Source organism: Xyrauchen texanus, chromosome 23 (assembly GCF_025860055.1).
Source record: "Xyrauchen texanus isolate HMW12.3.18 chromosome 23, RBS_HiC_50CHRs, whole genome shotgun sequence".
Classification (NCBI taxonomy): Eukaryota; Metazoa; Chordata; class Actinopteri; order Cypriniformes; family Catostomidae; genus Xyrauchen; species Xyrauchen texanus.
This window is the reverse complement of record NC_068298.1, coordinates 11,090,697-11,112,808: the sequence shown is the minus strand read 5'-3', so window position 1 is coordinate 11,112,808 and position 22,112 is coordinate 11,090,697. Positions and strand designations below refer to the sequence as shown.

Here is a 22,112-nt window from a genome sequence, read left to right as displayed (position 1 = left end):
TGTACAGGTTTATCAATGTAATTATAATTTACGCTTATGTGTTCCTATGATATACAATGGAAGTACATTTTTATGTTTAACATGGGTGTATTCACAATACATAGCATACGATATAATATCTTAAGATTATTTATCATTATGTTAAGTACATCACACAAATGTGACTGTATTCACCTGTAATGTCTCCAATAAGTACAGTATATTGGCCTGTATGGCCATGATATATTGCCTTAGCTAGACTTTAGCTAACCTATTACATTAGCTAGTAGCTCATGAGTCATGAATGTTAGCAAGACACAAGTTAACTATATTTGCTTTTGGCTAATTAGCTGTATAGTCGAGGCACTGTACACGACGCGGAGGGAGGGAGGGGGCGGGCATCTTCAAAATCTCATCTACCGACCTGATGTTTTGATTTTTTATTTAATAAATATATTTGTTTGACAGGGATGCTGTAGCAAACAGGAATATATATATTAATTTATTTATTAAAAAATAAAAATAAACACCCCAGAAAAAAGGGCACTTTCTCTCGAGGAAGAAAAAGGGCAGGTGCTCAAGCCCCTTTGATGTCTATGTGTGCACGTGCCTGAGGGTGAGTAAATGATGAGAGAAATATATTTTTGGGGTAAACTCATTTTATTTGAAAGACTATCTAGGCACATAATAACACTGCATTGCTGTGACTGTTTATAAATTTCAAAATGTACAAGCTCACACTTTAAATGGTCAGTGCTTTGATTTTTAAATCATTAAAATAGCAACAGATCAGAGAAAAAAATGGAGATTGAGTGATTATTTTTACATTTTACATGCCATTCAACATGGCATTTTACAGTGTAAGACAGAAATTAAAAAACTTAAAATAATACCATTTGTACTTTTCAATGACTTGGGATGTCTATGTTCAGGGCGAAGGCTAAATTGTTACTGTCTCTTTAAGAGGGTTTTATCGCATGTTACGATATTCAAGGCACAGTTCAGTTTAATCTTTTGAGCACTGAGAAGTATCATTATTTTCGTTTTGTGCCGTGCTTGTTGCATCTGTATTCATTGTGAGACGATAAAATACAGACTGCGTGAATGGCTGATTTTGTTGACTTGAATTTTGTGACGTGTTTCAGAAAGATTATCACGAAGACAGAGACAGCGCAGCCGGTTTATTTTCTTTATTTTACAAAAGCACAAGGTTTTGTTGTTATTTTAAGTGTACACAAATAAAAGTACGACTTTCATAGTTTGTGATGATGTATTAAATGTATCAGTATGGGCACAAATAACGCAGTATTTTGTTTAAGTTGTTTCCGCTGTTTCGAGAGAAAAATATAGCAGGACGTCATCTGGAATAATGCCAGAATTTAATATAATTATACCAGATTTCTTTCTCAACTGTTTGTTCACTTGAGACATAACAGACTCCTCAATATATCATGTATTTTTACACTTTGTTGTATGAAATTGTCCGTTCAGACGCAAGCAGCAGGCGTTCGAGCGAAGCGTTAGACACGACGCGGCTCGATCGCTGTGTCACTCAATCTGCTCGCAAACATGTATTTGAGTTGTTTTCACATTTGTTGAGTTGAATAGTGTAAAATCGCTTGAATGTTCAAACAGGCAAACATTGTATACAACCGACAAACCTTCGTGAAGATGCGAGCAAAAATAATCTGTCAGACATAGAGCTGTCACGATAACTACTTTTTGTTGTGCGATATATTGCACATAAATTAATTGCGATAAACGATATTATTGTAATTTTCAGACCATTTTATGCCACTGATTACATAATGACAATATAATAGCATAATAATGCAAGTACACTGTTTCAAAGAACAAAGAACATTTTATTCTTATTCTATTCAATATTTAGACATTGTGAAATGTGAAAAAAATATATCCCAAATAAATAAAACAAGTAAATAAATACACTTTCGTTAACAAAAAAGTGCAAGGTATCAAGAACTAGATCAAAACAAAGTAGGCTAATATGTCCATTTAAACTTTTAAAGTGTCTCACACAAAGGCACAGATGCATCAACAGGACATTTCTGCTGCCAGATTAGTTTTTTAATTGTTAGGCAGATTCCGAGAAAGGAACACCAACATGTTTACCTTGTGGGGGCTTAAGGCAGGATCTTACTGGGGTAACAATGTTACCAGCTGTGCTAAACAGTCTTTCTTATAGCGAGTTACGCTATCCGTGAGTGTGCGCCATTTCACGCTTTCACGTTTATATTTGCACTGTCGGGAAAGGGCATCTGCAACAGATAACTGTCTGGAAGAAGGCCCCTCTCCAACTCCAGCTGCAGTTGTTGTTCCCAGGTTGAAAAACTGGGTGGGATGGTTATGTTTTAGGTGCGATTTTAAGTTTGTTGTGTTGCCTCTTTACGCTGCTACTGTTTTAAAACACAGTCGACATACCGGCTCGTTCACGTTAATTAGCTCTCCTCTCTCGTTCGGCTTAAAGCCAAAATGTTCCCACACCGGAGCTGAAGATAGCGGCTTTGAAATCAATTCCATGTTGGACTCGTTCTTCCTAACTGGCTCGCTGAAGATGTCACGAAACAGAACACTTTAAGATGCAGTTGGTTCACGCCTTCTCTTCACCTGACGGTGTCCGCTCTCTCTCTCTCTCTCTCTCTCTCTCTCTCTCTCTGTGTGTGTGTGTGTGTGTGTGTGTGCGCGTTTTTGTGATATACCAGGACAATTTTATAAACTGGTAAAACAAAGTTATAAACTGGTAATCACAAGGTTATTATGCTATAAATGTGCTTTATGAGGACATAGACTAGTGTCCCCATATTTCAAATCGCTTAAAAATCATACTAAACAATGTTTTATTGAAAATGTAAAAATGCAGAAAGTTTCCTGTGATGATTAGGGTTAGGGGTTGTGTTAGGTTTAGGGGATAGAATCTATAGTTTGCACGGTATAAAAATCATTATGTCTATGGAAAGTCCTCATAAGGATAGGAAAACAAACGTGTGTGTGTGTGTGGACACGCTGCCTGAGCCCCGCCTCCGACACAGAGTGCAGACAAGATGACAGAGGCAGCGCGATCAACTAAAATGTTGGTGACATTCATTTTAATTTAAAAATGAATCTGATTATTATTTTTAATAATAAAACAAATTATCAGTTGCAATATATCGCGGCACCAAAAATGATCGCGCTCATTTCCATATATCGTGCGATAAGTCGATATATTGACTATCGCGACAGCTCTAGTCAGACAACCCTAAAACAACATCATACTCGGAAGTTTTGATACGTTAGGATCGATAAGCCCATCCCTACTTTCTTTAGACATATGTTTCATGTGTTGGTTTTAATAAAGACTCGGAGTACTCATAAAACTCACAGAACGAAATATGCGTCACACTTTACTGCGTTCTCAACAACATGCAAGTCTTCTTCATACGTTAAAACAACGAGAATACAGAAAATAAGTTTAGAACTCCACCTAGTGGTTATATTATAGAATTAAAGGAGAAATTACATGAGACAGCTTTATAACTTAAATGGCTTTAACTGAAATAGACTAAAGTTTAATATAATTCTGATAAGTGTATATTTCCAACATCATGTTTGTGTTATCCGTTTCTGTAAGTTTTTGTGACGTGTTTCAGAAAGATAATCGCTTAGAGATGGCGCAACCGGTTTATTTTCATCTTAACCGGACATCACAGTTGATCACTGCAATAATTCATAATTCAATATATTGATACCCGATTTCTTTATCAACTGTTTGTTCACTCGACATAAGGGGGTGATTTCAAAGCATTTTGAAAGTGACACACTTCCTTCTGCCAGTTGGTGGCGCTATAACTTTGACTCACAATAGTCACATCCATGTGACACACTGCTGAAGTTTCATCGAGATCAGTTAATGTATGCAGAAGTTATAACAAAACTTCCTTGCTTTAATGCTCCCTTTATGTGCTTTTTGGAGCTTCAAAGTTAATTTGTAATGTGTTCCACATTCAAACCAAAATATCTGACTTTCTGTTGCTCTGTTTGTTCACTTGAGACATAAGAGGGTGATTTGAAAGCATTTTGAAAGTGACACACTTCCTTCTGCCAGTTGGTGGCGCTATAACTTTGACTCACAATAGTCACATCCATGTGACACACTGCTGAAGTTTCATCGAGATCAGTTAATGTATGCAGAAGTTATAACACACTTCCTTGCTATTTGCTCCCTTCATATGCTACCTTTATGGGGTTTTTGGAGCTTCAAAGTTTCCTTTGAAATGTGTTCCACATTCAAACCAAAATATCAGATTTTCTGTTGGTCTGAGCTAATGACTGTAAATTAGAAAGTTGTCCAGCTCGATGAGAACAATATAATTCCTGAGTTTTGTGACTCTAGGTCGAAGTATAAAACCAATACCCCACTTTTGTCAACAGGTGGCGCTACTGAGCCCCTGCACCACGCATCAAAAAAGAATATTCAACTTTGAAGCGCTGCCACGACAACACTATTTAAGATATCAATAATCCTTTCACACGTCTACATCTGCCGTGTGTTTACATTATACACATAAAGTTTTAAGTAAATCGGGTAAAAATAAGAGTGTGATTTCAAAGCATTTTGAAATTGACACACTTCCTTCTGCCAGTTGGTGGCGCTATAACTTTGACTCACAATAGTCACATCCATGCGACCGGCCTCTTCCAGCGATCACACTGCTGAAGTTCCATCGAGATCAATTAATGTATGCAGAAGTTATAACACACTTCCTGTTTCACTTTTCGCGCCATAATTTCGTTTCCTCGCCACGGCCAAACCGTTCGAGATATCAAAAATCCGCTGTCAATTTTTCATCCTTAATGTCTTGACTTCATGCTGACCGAGTTTCGTGGCGATTGGTGGAATTCTCTAGGAGGAGTATTTCACATTCCATTGCATGTGTTTTCCAAAGAACCCTAAATAGATGATTTCCAGTTGGCCTAAGGTAAAAAGTAAAAGTATGAAGGATATATGAAACGATGAGATCTATATGTGTACCAAGTTTCATATTATTACATGCAAGCGTGTTTGATTTATGGACCAAGTTTTCGGACCCTGTTTCAGGGGGCGCTGTCGAGCCCCCCTGCCACGCCCGGGTACCAGCTTCAGCCCGGCCCTAATGGCCGCGGGTTCTGACCAGTGTGCAAAGTTTCAAGAGTTTTTGAGCACGTTAAGAGCCCCAAAAGTGCCCCAATAGTCGTAAAAAAAAAAAAATAATAATAATAATAATCCTAACGAAAACAATAGGGCCTTGCCTTTTCAAGGCTTGGGCCCTAAATATTTTTACAAACTTTGCAATGCTAAACAGATCACAGTGTGTGTGTGTGTGTGTGTGTGTGTGTGTGTGTGTGTGTGTGTGTGCGTGTATTTATCACTTTGTGGGGACCAAATGTCCCCATAAGGATAGTAAAACCCGAAATTTTTGACCTTGTGGGGACATTTTGTCGGTCCCCATGAGGAAAACAGCTTATAAATCATACTAAATTATGTTTTTTGAAAATGTAAAAATGCAGAAAGTTTTCTGTGAGGGTTAGGTTTAGGGGTTGGGTTAGGTTTAGGGGATAGAATATAAAGTTTGTACAGTATAAAAACCATTATGTCTATGGAAAGTCCCCATAAAACATGGAAACACAACATGTGTGTGTGTGTGTGTGTGTGTGTGTGTGTGTGTGTGTGTGTGTGTGTGTGTGTGTGTGTGTGTGATATGTAAATCATGTCAATTTGTTAGCGTTATAAAGAAAAGTTATTCTGGTGTTACCAATTTTAGGGGCTTGTATGGGAGAAAGAGACAGAATAAGGAGAGACAAACAACAATAAAGTATAGTAACAGAGAGAAAAAAGTGAATTTGCTTTTATAGTGATTTGTATCATCGAGACCATATCACACTCTCAATGTAAAAGAGAAGAGGTGTCATAACTCTGTGCTGCCAATAGGTCGCACTACATGTTGTAAACAGGGTCGCCACGGATGTCCATACTGTAATCTCCATTTTGAATGTTTTTATCGTGTATGGTTTTATGGCACGCCTCTTTTCTCATGGTCAAAAACGAGTAAATTGACTCGATTACCTCGACGGTGTTAGGAATCCGGACTAAAAGGCTGGACGACATTTGGCCTGTGTTATTTTTTCACGCAGCTTCCGATTTTTATTCTTGTGACGCTACCTCAGATTTGTATCTACAGTGAATGATTTGATGTTGTTGCTAATCGCTAACAGCAGAAACCTCTAATCAAAACAACAAATATGATGCAACAAATCAAAACAGGAACGTAAATATCAAACGGTACGTATTGTCCTGCAACCTTTGTTGTCCTAACCCGATTTTTCTTCTTAACTGTGCACATGAATCCACAACTTATTGATAAGTAGCTGTCGTTTATATTTTAAGTCACTGTTCGAATGTCGTTACATATATGTCATGGTTTGGCATGTTGTCGTTCTTGCTGAGCCGCGCGCGCTATTTTATGAGCTTCACACTGTTTTAGTAGTATTGCGTGTTGTTTAAGCGTTCCGATTTTAAATATGAAATAACTTGCTCGTCATTCTGGTGTGGATTAGCAGTTTGAGTGAGTAGGCCTCACTGCGTGTCACACTGAACCATGCACAGGCTGCAAGCGAGCGCGCGAGTGTGTATGTTGGCAAGGGCGCGAGAGTTCAGAAAAATAGCTTTTTGACGTTTTTAATCGTCTGTGTTTATTAGTCGAGAAATATATGGCGAGAAAAAAGTCCATCAATCCTAATTTCGTTTGATAATAAATTGCGTTCATTACGTTAAAAATAACGGCATTTGTTTCACAAACTTAATCGGTAGTTAAATGTGCGCACTCTTCAGTATTTAGCCATAACTATGATCGTTATGTTTTTATATTTTAATACAGTTTATATACAACTTATCTGAAGTTAAAAACTGCGTAGTTCAATGTGCATACTGACCGTTCCAACTTTCCTGCATTAATAAGTTATATTCATAACTTGTGAATTTTGCAATCCTTACTAAGATTACCATGGTAAATGTAGTTTCCGCTTCAAAATACCATAGTTATTACGTTGGCTTGACTCAGGTTTCTGTGACTTTTCAAACTAAACACAATTACGGTTTTCTCACAGCAGGTAATCAGAAATTTAGAAAATCCAATAGACTTATATTACAGGATGTCCAAACGGGTCAAGACTATTTAAACTCCCAACAGTCAAAAAATTCTAACATATACAAGACCTTTAATCTGCTTTAACTCACTCACTCCTCTCTCAATTTCCTTCCTTGTTTTATTCATTCATTCTATCTATCTATCTATCTATCTATCTATCTATCTATCTATCTATCTATCTATCTATATAACCTTCAAACTTTCAGACAAGGCTTTATCAAGCCAACATCAAAGTTTGTCTTGACAAATCTAAATGTTAATGTTACTATAGTAAAATCATAATTACTTCATATGGGATCTACTTTCTCAGTGTAAGAAGTTTTCAAAATTTTTCGTTGATTAATTTATTTTACTGATAATTGTCATGGAAGCTCACCAGTTAACACTTTTTGGCAGCATCAATAATGTAACTATGGTATATTTGTGGAAAATGTCCATACCATTTTAAATTTATGTTACTTTTATCAATATTTCAATTATTTTGTTGTTTCTTTGTATTATTGGTATCATGATATTTACAGTAAATAATACTTATTAGGTATTTTTCAGTTATGTTGATGATAAGCCCATTGTTTTGAGAAACTTTGCTTGTGTTCTACCACAGTAATGAGAGATGGATCAAGGAGGACTGAAGAACGGCACAAAGAGAAATGAGCACTTGAATATATTGAATTGCAGTAACAGTTCAGCTGAGGGGATTTTACGAAGTGGAGTACAAAGCACCATGTCAGTCGCCCCAACCTCTATGGTTCCTCAATCCAATCCATTGATGCAGCCAGTTTCTGGTGACCTTCCCAATGGCCTCAGTAATTCACCCACTCTAAAGGAGCACACTACCTCTGTATCCTCCACACTCGGATTCTTTATGGAGGATTCAGAACTTAAAATGGGGAAGGACCAGAGGGCTCAGCAAAACCAGACTCTGGCCCCTTTCACTCTGGGGGACAACTTCTCAGGTCTGGATGCCAGCATTGCAGACCTCAATAGCGCCTCTTCAGTGGACTCCCTGATTGGTGGAGTGGATCCCAATCTCTTTCCTTTAAAAACAGAGGACTATTCTCCCATGGATAAAGGTGATATGAACTTTGACCAAGATTCCTTCGGGCCCATCGGGAAGGATGTTGATGTTGGTAATAAGCTCTTTAGTGACAACACTCTGGACCTCCTGCAGGACTTTGAGTTAGAAGGCTCGCCCTCTGATTTCTACATGGGAGATGATGTGTTCCTCTCCACCATTGGAGATGATGCTCTGCTTGGAGACTTGCCAACAAATTCAGAGAGGGACTCGAAGCTGGTGGTCTCAATGAGCAGCGTTGTTAATGGCACAACTGGTTCCAGCCCCTCCAGCACCAACATTGTCATCAGCACCAGCTTACCCAATGTAAAGATGGAGAAGGACTCCATAATTCAACTGTGTACTCCTGGGGTCATCAAGCAGGAGAACACTGGGACTAACTATTGTCAGACAAGTCTCCATAGCACACCCATTTCTATTTGCGGTGTCACTACTTCAAGTGGACAGAGCTTCCTCTTTGGAACCAGCTCATCCATGGCTAGTGTCAGTCAGCAAAAAGATCAGAAGCCTGTCTTCAATGTGTACACCCCTATGGCTTCTTCAGAAGACGGTTGGAGCAGGGGCCAGGGCTATGGAAATGGAAATGGAATTTCCAAAACCTTCACAACCACATATGTCAGGTAAGCCATGAAGTATGCCACCAGGATGGTCAGTGTTTCAGTTATGGACCATGTATTCAAGATTTGAAAAAAATGGCCATTGCCTAACAACAGAATATATCAAGCATTTTTAGAAATTGCGATTTCCAGGCTTGGAATATCTAGTTTTGCTTAGCTCTAAAATATTTAGAACTTTGTTAAGGAATTGTTCTTTGTGAGTGCTATAAATTAATAATAATAATAAACAAAATTGAAATTAATCCAGTAATCACGAACAATGAAAAAGTAATTGAAATGATTTGATAAAAAGGTGTGGGCACTAGGAACCCTGTTTACATAAAACCTGTATCTGTGAAATAAGTCAGCAGTTCTGGCTCCTCAAAATATTACAATTCTTAGAGAGATAGAGCACACCACGTTCAAATGTGAGTCTCTGAACGTCCTGTATTGGATTTTGAAGCTAATGAATAAACATGCAGGGTATTTCTTGCTTATTCTCCTAATAGAGCAGTCAGGAAATGGAGGTTGGACCAGACAAAATTAGTCTCAGAGACAGCTCTGCCCCCTGAATGACTGAAATTAGCCTTTCATTAAAATGACCATGTTATATCACAGTTGTTTTGTTGCACTTTTTATGCCAGTGAAAGAATACATTTTCTTTCTCAGAACAAAAAGTTAGTAGTGCACAATTTTCTTCTTAAAATCCATGTTCCATCATGTTTCCATTGCTTTATTTCCTCACCTATTTGGAATCACTGATGTGTTTGAGCAGAAAACTCAATCATGAATGAATCAATGAAATATGCTCAGAGGGCATGATGGCAGAGCAAGTCCACTGCAGAAAAGTAGGCCAATATAGTAGAAGTAGGTAATTTGTTTTATGTGCACCTAGGCTTCTTTTGTTAATGCAAAAACCTTTTTGTGTTTAGTGTAAGTTTTACAAGGATGTCTGAATTGCATTTTTGTGGGAGTTATATAACTGACACACTTTGTGGAGTCAACCGAGTAGGGCCCTGCCACTTGACTCAAAACCTGCTTGTCCAAACTTCTTGTGAGTATACAGCCTGCAGCATTTTGTTTGATCGATTAACGTCATGTCGAGCATACAGGCTTTGAGGAGGTGTCTGCAATTTTTTGTGTCATGTGAACAGACAATTAGTAACACCCACTATGTCTAATGTTTGCTAGATGTTTAAAATAAATACAAAACATTTTACTCTAATGACAGAGGCATAATTTTCAAATTATTATGAAAAGCACTATACAAATAATGCTGAATTGTCTTGACTCTGTTTACTTTCTTAATACATGTTTCTGGTTTTATTGTGCACAATTCATCAGTAAACATTATTCCAAGAAAATATTTTCTTCATTTTTCATAATCTTCCATTAAATTGTTATAACTCTCTCCACCTCTAAAATAATTTATTTTCAGCTGATGTCACATTGGCCACGTGGGAGGGGAAATAGTACTAACCGATAGCCAAATGGCTATGTAGGTATTGTTTTAAGCTACAGTAGTCAATGTAGGCTTTTTAATGTCTTGCTAATAGTTAACACAATAATGTTAAGCCAAGTTAAGAAAAAACAATAATAATGGGTTTGAAAAAGATTATTATTGGGATATGATAAGATGCTCTCAAGGGTGAACTTGGCCTTCAGCCTACACATCCTGGTCACATCTCGGTTCTCAGCAGGGAGAGACCTAGATAAATATGGCTTAATTCCTTTTCCAAGATTTTCATCTTTTCCTCAATTGAATGCAAACTCCCATTCTGGTCAGGCTCCATTCTGGTATGGAATGCCCACTTTTCACAACACAAGTCCTTATGGATAACATCAAGTCCCACACTACTTTTCTGAAATATTTAGTGTCTCCTAGCTGATAACTGAATTTTTCGAAAACGTCTTTGGCAATTAATTGAGACCAATGTATACTTTCATTTTCTGCATGCCTCCATCTGTCATCAAATCTGTCATCTGCACAGTACATGTCTTTTTGCGTGTTGTCGGCACATGTGCAAAAATATCACAAAGCAGTTGTATTGTGCATGCGTTGAACTTAGGGTTGCAACTGTATGAGATTTTCACGGTATGATAACCGTCTCACGGTATTACACAATTACTATTATCAGTGAAAACGGATTAGTTATTTTATTTATCTATTTATTTTTGAGCAAACACTTTATTATAATTGAAACTTGAAACCATTTATTTTATTGAAGTATGTTTATTGAAGTCTCCTTTTGAAAAATAAATGGAAAAAATAAGAAAGCTAACAGAATTATAAACATGATAAAAAAATAGCATGTAACTATAACATGTTAAATAACTAAAACATGTTAGCATAGCATGTTAAATTAACTACTAAATGAAAAATAACATCAGCTGTGTGAGCTTTTAAAGTAATGTCCTATGATTATCATCAGTTAACATACTGTAGGTGCGTGACAGCACAGCCAGACTGCTCCTGTCTGTACCTTTAACTTAGTGCTTCTCAACTGGTTTTTCTTCAGGAAACATTGGGAATCAAGTGTCTACCTGCCATAGATTAAAATCCTGGGTTGCATTTTCCATTTCCAGTACAAGGACATGCATTAAGTGACATTATTTTTGTTGTTGATGTCAAAACCTACAGGAAGTTTCTCATATTTAAGAGCATATTTACTTATGTGGGCCCACTATTATTCCATTTGTTACCTAATATTAAATATTTATACACATATTACACAGAAGGAAAGGCTCCTCATTACCATAGTTAGGTCAGTGTGCTAGTCTTAAATAATAGTAATAATAATAATAAATTAATGTATTTATGAAAAATAAATACTAGCTGAAACACATCTTGAAACTTTAACTACAACTGCCACCGTTGATATAAAATGAGGTCTAATAGATTCTACCTTTTAGATTATTTCATGTGAAACCATAACATTTTGTCAAAATATAACTTACTTTTACTCCTGAAACAAATTTGTAAAGTTGATGGTGTGTAATGTTTTATTATTATTTTTTGGAGAAGTTACCATGGCATTGTTATTTCCCTGCTGTCCGCGACCCAGTCGGAATAGACCAGTTGAGAAACACTGCTTTAACTCACACACTCATGTCAGACCCCCTCCCCTCGCTTCTCTCTGACATCTGCTGCATGTGTGTGTGTGTGGTGCAAGTTGACGATTCTGAAAGACAGTCGAGAAGGAAAGGAGATGCGCATGTGAGAATCTCCGTCCGGTTGCATTTTTTTCTCAATACTGTAGAAGCAAATGTACATGGTATGATAACCATCAATTTTCAAACCGTGGTATATCGTGAAACCGGTATACCGCTGCAACCCTTGTTGAACGTGTCCACACGGGCTTGCGCACAAAAGTAGAGATGTGCACGAGTAATCGACTAATTGTCCCCCACCAACTAGTCGACTATTAAAAGCGCTACTGGAATATTGAATTGATTTTCCTTTGTGCATTTGCCAGCTGTGAGAATGCTGAATTATACTATACTTTCCCTCTGAACCTCTTACCAGATCTCACCGTTACAATTGAGTCTACTGCTGGGTTCTGTGGCTGTGTCTTCAAGGTGTTGGATGAAAAATGGAATTATGTCTTTGGCCAAGTGTGGCAATACTTATAATTTTTTTGAGTTATGCTATATAAGGCTGGGCGATATGTAAAAAAATATTTTTGCTATAATTGCCTTAAAAAAATATCACAATATCCGATTACATCGTCACTCCCCCCTGCCGAGGGTCGGTGAATTTTTTTACCTTAATTTAATTCATTTATTGAAAAAAAACAAACAAAGAAAAGGCATTTTTTAATTCAAATTCCACTTTAAACTAAACAAAAGCAATATAATAAGGAAGTGATAAAAAAATATTATTAAACCACCTCCCCAAATCCAAACATTTACCAACTCCAACGGATCCATTTGCATCACGGAATCCACAATGCATGCCAACCACGAGGAAATAAAGTGTATTAACCTCACAGCACCTCTTCACAGCACAAATTACAATTACAATTTGTTGCATTCTCATAGATTACATTATTCTTGCAAACAGTTTTCAGATGAATGAAACTGAGAAAAAAGAGTGAAAACTCTTTACATACGCTTGTTCTCAAGACTGGCTTGCACTACACGGCTCTGAACAAACAACGAATCAGACACAAGCATTGACGACTTTTCTTTTGTCTGTTTTTAAAAATGTAGTAAAGTGTGTTCCTTCAAGCGCATGTCTTAGTGACTAACAGCATTTCTTGTCATGTGTCACTCCAAGACAGGTTGCCCACCTGTTGCGGATTGATGAGCAAAATTACCCATGCATGAAATGCATTTGGACGTGGAGCTTGCGACTGTTTTCAGCCTCGTCGCATTTGGCAGGTGCCGGGTGCTAGTTTAACACCCTGGACTACTGTTTAATGTATTTGGCGACTTCCCAGATCCATGGTTTTGCCATTTCCCGATATCGTAAATCATCATCTGCTCGTGTAACCGCTTGCTTCTTCACTTTGCGTTGTGTTGGTTTACATGTAAATGTAGTTCTGAAAGGAGGCTGGACCACGGCATTCTGGGTCTGCATAAAGAATATAGTTTTGTACAAATCGTCTCTTCCTTTCGGTAGAGAGAAGCACAAAAAAAAAGAACATGCAAACGCATACATCATATCATAAATGAAACAGGAAAATACTTGTATGTAAATGTATCATCTTTGTTTAAGCAGGCATGGGGGAAAGAACAAAACCATTATACTTCACAGACCCTTTTTATAGTTAAACAAACATATTTATGAACAAGAACAATAGAAATTGCATTAATTAGCATGAGAAAAATATTAATTGGCAAAAATAATAAAATAAAATCTATCGAAATAACATTATCAGACCTGTTACACTCGCAAGCAGCATCGGGATCTTTGTAAGATATCATCTATATCCGATTACATTGTCATATCTCCCAGCCCTAATGCAATGTTGGTATTCAGTTATTTTGGAGTGACTGGCCAAAGGACAAGGATTTGCTTTTATGGTGAAAAGAAAATGCAAAGCAGTATGAGAAACTTATCAGACCAGTATGTGTATGTGCATTAAATCATTGAACACCTACGGAGCACATTTTATAAATTGCCAACTTTCCCCAATGTTTTTTAGAATAATTAAATATGAAATTATAAAAATGTGATAGCCTTAAAGGAGACCTATTATGCCCCTTTTTACAAGATGTAATATAAGTCTCAGCTGTCCCCAGAATGTGTCTGTGAAGTTTCAGCTCAAAATACCCCACGGATCATTTATTATACCATGTTATAAATGCCTCTTTTTGGGTGGAATCAAAAACATGCTGATTTCATGTGTGTCTCTTTAAATGCAAATGAGCTGCTGCTTCCCGCCCCCTTTCTGGAAGAGGGTTGTGCCTTTACAGCTCGTGCTTCGTTTACTACAGCAACAACAAATCAGAATCAATATGACTGACAGTGTAAATACCAGAATTCAGGCAGGGCTGGACTGGGAAGAGAAATCAGCCCTGGATTTGGGTGGGGGGTGTTCACTGTCCTTTTCTGCATATCTTGGCCCGTTTCGTGGCCGACCTACTGGCCCGCTCGGTTCTGCCGATGGCCAGTCTGCCCCTGAACGCCCCAAAGTGCGTCGACCCACCGGGAAAATGCCCGGTATGGCAGATTACCAGTCCAGCCCTGAGTTCAGCCATATATATATATATGAGTATATATATATATCTGTTCTCCGTGAATACAATCAGAGACAATGGTAACTGACAGTTAAGCGTTTTCGTGTAAAAAAATTCAAAATATGTCATAGCTGTGGTGTCCGATAATACAATCAGAAACAATGGTAACTTTAGCTGCATTAGCCGTGGAATCAGCTAACAAGCACATTTGGAAAGGCAATTTGCAAACATTCACAAAATATAAAGTGCGATACTTACATCTTCAGGATATAAAGCTGGAACACAAACAGTTGGTACTGATCCATGCTTGAGAATTACATTATTTGAAAATCCTGCTTTGACACTCATTCAAAAAGCAGTCCGGGGTAAATGAATTGCACAAACATACACACATTTTTGTATGTTTTGGGGCACATTTCCTTCAAAAACAAAACTTGTCCACTGTCTTCAGTGGCTCTGATGCCAGGAGTACATGAAGACTCTTATGTTCACTTTTACAGCCAACAACAGAACACTTATGACACTTATGAAGCTGAGACATTATTCTTCTCACTGTATCTGCTCCAGCGCAGAAGAACATGGCGGACTCTGTGTAGATCTCTCGGGGGAGGAGGGTGGAGTCCGTCATCAGTCATGGGCGAGGCCTGCTCTAAATTGACTTCACTTTAGAGCAGAAATGAAAACCGTTCATTTTGAACAATGTTTTCGATTAATAGAAATATAATAAAGAGTGGGTGGACTTTTAACAATGTAGGGTGGTTGTGTACACACACTGCCGACTCCCATTTATGTACAAACACCATGTAAAAGTGAATTTTGCATAATAGGTCCCCTTTAAGGCCCCAGCACACTCACGGTCAAATGCCTTTTTGTTCTTTGCTAAGAGCCAAAAAGAAGTTTGAAACAGCTGGGTAATGACATACTGTTTGTGAACATTCTGATAATCGCCACGCTGCTGTGGGAGGCATTTAGAGGTACATTTAAATATGATGACACTCAAGACTACATGTTAAACATCAACTAACTATCATTTGTAGTGTTTACCATGTGCAATTATGGTGCTAATGCACTAACATGCTATATGCGGCCATAATATGTGCCGATTGCACTTTGTTTTTGTAATTTTATCACACTGTTTCTACTGCAAATATTGGAGTATAAAAAGAGTGTTTATGGGCAGAATACAACCAAAAGAATCTTACTTTGGGCAGATGTGTGAATACAGTAGCTTTTGGCTGCAGATGGCACAAGAGTGAATGGGCACTTATGAGTTTGAGTAGATTTGATTACATTTGTAGGCTAATTAAACAAAACAAATTGCATGACAAACTCTAGTAAACGCATCCACTTATATGTAATTAAATTTGCACCAGCTTGCCAATAATTTCTAAATGTCTTCACACTTGTTCATTTTTTGATTTCGTTGGGAGTGTGCTGGGACCTTTAATGTGGACTTACACCCTGCTTACACCAGTTGTGTCCACTTATGCGATGCTCTTCAAATGCTTGAGGCTGTCTTCACTGGACATGTCGAAGCAAATGTTCTAAACCATTTGTTTGTCTTGTCGGCAGGAGCAGTGCCATTGCACGCAGCACAAACTGAACATCAGTTTACTGTTGGCGTGGCAATGGAGGCTTCCTGTGTAGACAGTGCCATTGATAATAATGGGAGTTTATACAGTTGAAGTCAGAAGTTTACATACACTTAGACTGAAGTCATTAAACCAAATTTTACCACTCCACAGATTTAATATTAGCAAACTATAGTTTTGGCAAATTGTTTAGGACTTCTGCTTTGTGCATGACACGAGTAATTTTTCCAACAAATGTTTACAGACAGATTGTTTCACTTTTAATTGACTATATTACAATTCCAGTGGGTCAGAAGTTTACCTACACATAGTTAACTGTGCCCTTAAGCAGCTTGGAAAATTCCAGAAAATTATGTCAAGCCTTTATGTACTTTTTTTTTTTTTTTTTTTTTTTGCAGTCCTTAAGGATTGTTCCTTTTAACGCTTGATCCAACCAGATGTTTGTACATTTTTAGGTAATCAAGCATTGTTTCAATATTTCAATGTTTGTATTCTATTTTAATTATAAGCCAATTTGCTTCTTATAGGCAAATTGGAGTCAATTGGAGGTTTACCTGTGGATGTATTTTAAGGCCTACCTTCAAACTCAGCGTCTCTTTGCTTGACATCATGGGAAAATCAAAAGAAATCAGCCAAGACCTCAGAAACAAATTTGGTTCATCCATGGGAACAATTTCCAAACACCTGAAGGTACCACGTTCATCTGTACAAACAATGGTACGCAATTATAAACACCATGGGCCCACGCAGCCATCATACCGCTCAGGAAGGAGACTGTCTCCTAGACATGAACTTAGTTCGGTGCGAAAAGTGCAAATTAATCTCAGAACAACAGCAAAGGACCTTGTGAAGATGCTGGAGGAAATGGGTAGACAAGTATCTATATCCACAGTAAAACGATTCACTGCTCAAAACCGACATAAAAAAGCCAGACTACAGATTGCAAGTGCACATGGGGACAAAGATATTTTTTGGGGGGATAGATTTACCATCTCCAATGGCTCCATTTACCATCAAGGAAACATCCGTCAACGACAACAGGTGGAAAATTACTTATAGTGTACAGATTAAGAATAAAAGCCAATAATAATCAGAATAAATAAGCCTAATAAATTCCCTTGTGTTCCCAAATTTAATGCTGCCAAATGTGTGTTCTTATCAAATATGTGTTTATATTGCATTTTGGCCTAAATAAAGTAGAACTCAATTTTAGGTTCAAGGTGAACGTGTCTTGTATTATTTTATGATTTAATCACTTTCGTCTTATATAATATTGAACCTGCAGAGTTGCATTCACAATGCATGCCAAATGTGTGGAAATAAAGTTAACTAAACTCAAAGCACCTCCCGAGATATTTTGCAGCATTCTCATAGACAGTAGTATTCTTGCACAGTTTTCAGATGAATGAAACAGAAAAAAGAGTGATACATTTTGACATGCGTGTGTTCCACATGACAGGGTCCTGTTGCACGCCCCTGAACAAACAGCTAATCAGACACACGCATTGACCGATTTTCTTTTGTCTGTTCTTAAAAATATAATGAAGTATGTTTCTTCAAGCGTGTGTCTTTGTGATTAACAGCATTTCTTGTCACATGTCACTCCGTGACGTCTTACAGGTCGCCGCCTGTTGCGGGTAAATGAGCAAAATTACCCATGCATGAAATACATTTGGACGAGGAGCTTTTGTGAGCGTACAATACACTTTTGTGGGTGGTGGCGTGTGCTAGTCTCGCACCCTTCCCACTGTTTAATATATTTGGCGACTTCCCAGATCCATGGTTTTGCCATTTCCTGATATTGTCAATCATCGTCTGTTCGCAGTCGGCATCAGGATCTTTGTAAGATATCATTGATATCCGAATACATCGTCCTATCACCCAGCCCTAATTGAATATTTTTTTTCGTGCTGAGTGCTCGATCATGTGTGAGATGGAACGGCATGATAACGTCGCAATAACCCTAAAGCTGAATAGTTGGTGGTTGTGGAAAAAACAGTCAGTCAGTTGTTTAGTCACAGAGAGCAGGAACAGATGGTGAAACAGAAGAGCGCTTTCATCTTCAATTTACATGTAGGCTCAATTATCAGGCCTTTGTGGTCTACAGGTTTTTATTAGGAGTAGGATTTGTTTGTGATTGCATCCCAACCTATGTGACATTTAGTGCCTTGCTGCTAGCTTAGAAGGTAGCTGTTTCTCACCCTCTCTATCTTGTGTGCACACTATGCAGCAAACACGGTTGGCCTCATGTCAGTGGTGCCACTTCATTTCGCACGCGACATGGAATCAGTCCACGGCCCTTTTTGTTTGTTTTGTCTCTTCTTCAGTGTGTCTGTCTCTCCATAATGAATGTGGGCTTTAATTGAGCCAAACCCTGTGATTTATACTAACTCTGACTCAGACATTCTTCCCGAAAGCTTTACTGAAATCATTCTTGGTCTCATACAATCAAGATGGACGGTGCTCTCTGGCAGCTGTGAATAAGCTGCTTGTTTTCTCTTTCTCTTCCTTGTCTCTCTCTCTCTCCTCTCCTCTTCCAGCACACACCCACCAAGTATTTTTAACTCCGCATAACCAGTGCCACAATGAGGACCTTTGGACTAGTGAAAATATAGTTTTCTGGCAAAAAAAAACTGTTAGCCCCAAGAGCCTATCTTGGAAATGTATGGATACTGCAACAGTGTTCTGGAAACACTGTATAAACTGTTAAAAATGAGGACAGACTTTTCTGGTCATTAAGGGAAGTAATTATACCCTGAAATCTTCATTGCACTAATTTAAACTACTCTGAACCTGATGAAAGCAGCTTTTTATTTCTACAATGCAAACAAAGAACTCCTTTGATTTTCATTGGCCAGATGGATGCAGTATATAGGCAATGACATGTTCATAATCATTTACACAAACAGTGAAAGTGAAGTTTGCAAAATGGACATGGAATGTCATCTGGTTTATGGTTCTTATTCTCCAGATGGACACTGTTCAGTGAACAGAGCCAGGATAAAATCAAAATGAAATTCGATCACAAAATTTTGATTAACTGCACTGTTTTTATTTGCACTAGACAAAATGTGGGTGGAATATGGTATAAAAATACCTGTATTTGTTTTGTTTTTTTTTAATCATGGTTATGACTGAAATTGTTGGGTCTCTTAACCTTGTGAAACAAAAGCCTAAATTGGAACTACAGTAGCTTTAGCATTGGCTGGTGGTTTCTGCTAGAAAGCTATTTAAAGTACTGTTAACATAACTGATAAACCAATGGCAATAGGGCTGCACAATGTAGAGGAAAAATGCAATACGTGATGCCATAATCCGATGATGAAATCATCTGTGCACGCAAAACATCTGAACCCCCACTGCCCAAAATACTGAAGTTTTTTGGGGAAAAACAAATCTGTCTATCCCAGAGATCACAAACATAGTTGTTATTTGGTCCAAAATGCATATTAACTGCATATAATATATATAATTTTACCATTAGCTTCATAAATCCACTAATGTCACTTTCCATCAGAGAAACATGATTTTAGTTCAAGATTGTTTCATGAAATTCAAACAACAGATGTTGTGTCGATGCTCTTGAATCCTGTATGTGACAGATTGCAGTAGCTGCCCCACAATGCGGGGGCACAATGCTGGGCACAATGCTCTCTCTCTGACTTATAGCACGAAAAAAAAACTGAATGAACATCTGAATGAATCTGTTGATGTTGAAATGACAGTAGAGAAAATGAAGGGGGAATACCTCGTGCTTCTTCGTGGATGCTTGAGCCCTTGAGCACACACGGGATTGGCACCTATGCACTCTGCACATGCACACTCACACACATAATTATAAAAGTAAATTAGTACAGTACAGTAAGTACAGTGTCCCTTAAAAGTTTTTGGAAAACATCAACATGAACTGGTAATATCAGTCAAAAAAGAAAGCCATATGGGTGGCAAAAATGGTTAAGAAAATCAATCTTAGTTTGTAGAATAAGTCCAAAATCATTTGTTTGAAGATGAAAGCCTTCTACATTGCGAGTAAAACACTCAAATATGCAAACAAATTTCATGCTATGTGACTTAAATATGCCTGTTATTAGCCACTGGCTAGTAAATATTCAGATTTTACTTGCTGGCGATTAAGGTGCTGTATTCAGCCACATCTTTTACTGCTTGTGTCTCGTGAGCACGCGCCCTGAAGTTTAATGACCTTATTTGGCTGCAGTTGGTCCTGTGGTGGCATTGATTGCAGTGTCACCATCGCTTTAGTTGAGCAGTGATATGTAATAATTACATTGTTCAATCCTGAACTTTTGTTTAAGTGCTTTCACAACATTCTCCATTTTAAAGCATGACTAGAGACTAGGGTTGCAACAGTATGAGGTTTTCACGGTACGATAACATTTCAGAAAATATCACTGTTTCACGGTATTACACAATTATTATTATCAGTTACAATGACTCTTGAAGTTGTTTTTTTTTTTTTTTTTTTTTGGTTGACCAAACACTTTATTATAATTGAAACTTGAAACAAATTTTTTTTATGGAAGTATGTGTATAAAAAAACTCTCCCATTTGAAAATAAATAGAATAAATAAGCAAAACAGAATTATAATAATAAACATGATGAAAATAATGGCATGTAACTGTTACATAACTAAAGCTATGTTAGTTTACATGTTAGCATAGCATGTTAAATTAACTACTAAATGAAAAATAACACCAGCTGTGTGAGCTTTTAAAGTAATGTCCTACGATTATTAACAATTAACATACTGTAGGTGCACGACAGAGCAGCCAGACTGCTCCTGTCTGTTCCTTTAACTCAGTGGTTCTAAACTGGTTTTGATTCAGGACCCAGACTTTACATTGGAACTCAAGTGCCGACCCACCATAGTAAAAATATAACATGTATTTAATGTATCCTGGGTTGCATTTCCTTTTATGTTGCATAGTTTTGTTCATGGTTTTCAAGTACAAGGACATGCATCAAGTGACATTATTTTTGTTGTTGACATCAACAACAAAAGCGCCAGGAAGGTATTCATTAATTTGAACGCATTCATTCGTTTTTTTTAGTACCAGGAACAGAAAGCATGTGTTGTAACTTAGCAATATTTGTGCAATCTTCAAACTTCTGCAAACTATAATCTTGAATACTATATTGCGTGAAATCATACAGGATATGAAAACTATATGCAGTATATGTAAAGATGCCCCCTTTTCATTTTGCTTAATATCTTTTTCAGTTTTCAGTTGTATTATGCTTACATTTGTCAAAAGTCTGGCAAGTAAAAACAAAAATGTACATGGCGATTCTTTCTCCAATGTTTCTGAAGGGGGTTGAGATGGCACTTGTAGATTTATGTTTTGTTTCTATTATAATTATATGCACACATTTGAAGCGTTACTTAAGCATCCACATTTTACACTCTGTGGTACCACTGTATTTTTTTAAATATAATATTACTCTTAAAGGCACCATGCCTTTTATTGCAATCCAGGAGACTGGCAACTCTACAAAATGTCCACATACCATCTTTCTTTTTATTTTTTATGGAGTTCAGTAGATTACCAAACTCGGCAAAATCTTGAAAACCAACTTGCTGATGTTTACACTGCATTATTTTTTTTGTAAATCACATCTTAACTGTGAATTCTCCACATCGGGAAGCTTTATCACAGTATCTCTGCTTTGGGAATATCATTCCCAAAATCGCATGTTTGACAGTGACCAACCCATGTACAACAGTCATTAAGGAGGGCATTCTCTCTTTATTTTGCTTCTCTCTCTCTTGCTTACTCTCTCTGTAGAGCAGAAATCTTGACAGTCGGCCGAATTGGTTAATAGATGTAAATCACCTTTGTGTTATAAGTGCATGAGGGGCACAGCATGCAAGCAGCCTGAAGCACTGAGTGCCATTGGCTTGACCTACTTTCCCTTTTGCATCACAGCTGGGCTGAGCAGAGCTTACACTGTGCCTACAATGCAAGTCAACGGCGCGACACA

General features: G+C 37.6%; 1 protein-coding gene across 1 annotated transcript in view; it reads left to right on the top strand.

Moving 5' to 3' along the window:
- Positions 1–6,015: 6,015 nt before the first annotated feature.
- Positions 6,016–22,112, top strand: part of nr3c1 (nuclear receptor subfamily 3, group C, member 1 (glucocorticoid receptor)) — a 34,263-nt gene continuing 18,166 nt past the window's right edge. Inside the window, exons 1-2 of the mRNA XM_052154827.1 lie at positions 6,016–6,298; positions 7,768–8,858. Of these exons, the coding sequence (XP_052010787.1) occupies positions 7,777–8,858 (1,082 nt within the window). The 5' untranslated portion in view covers positions 6,016–6,298; positions 7,768–7,776. The remainder of the gene's footprint in view (positions 6,299–7,767; positions 8,859–22,112) is intronic.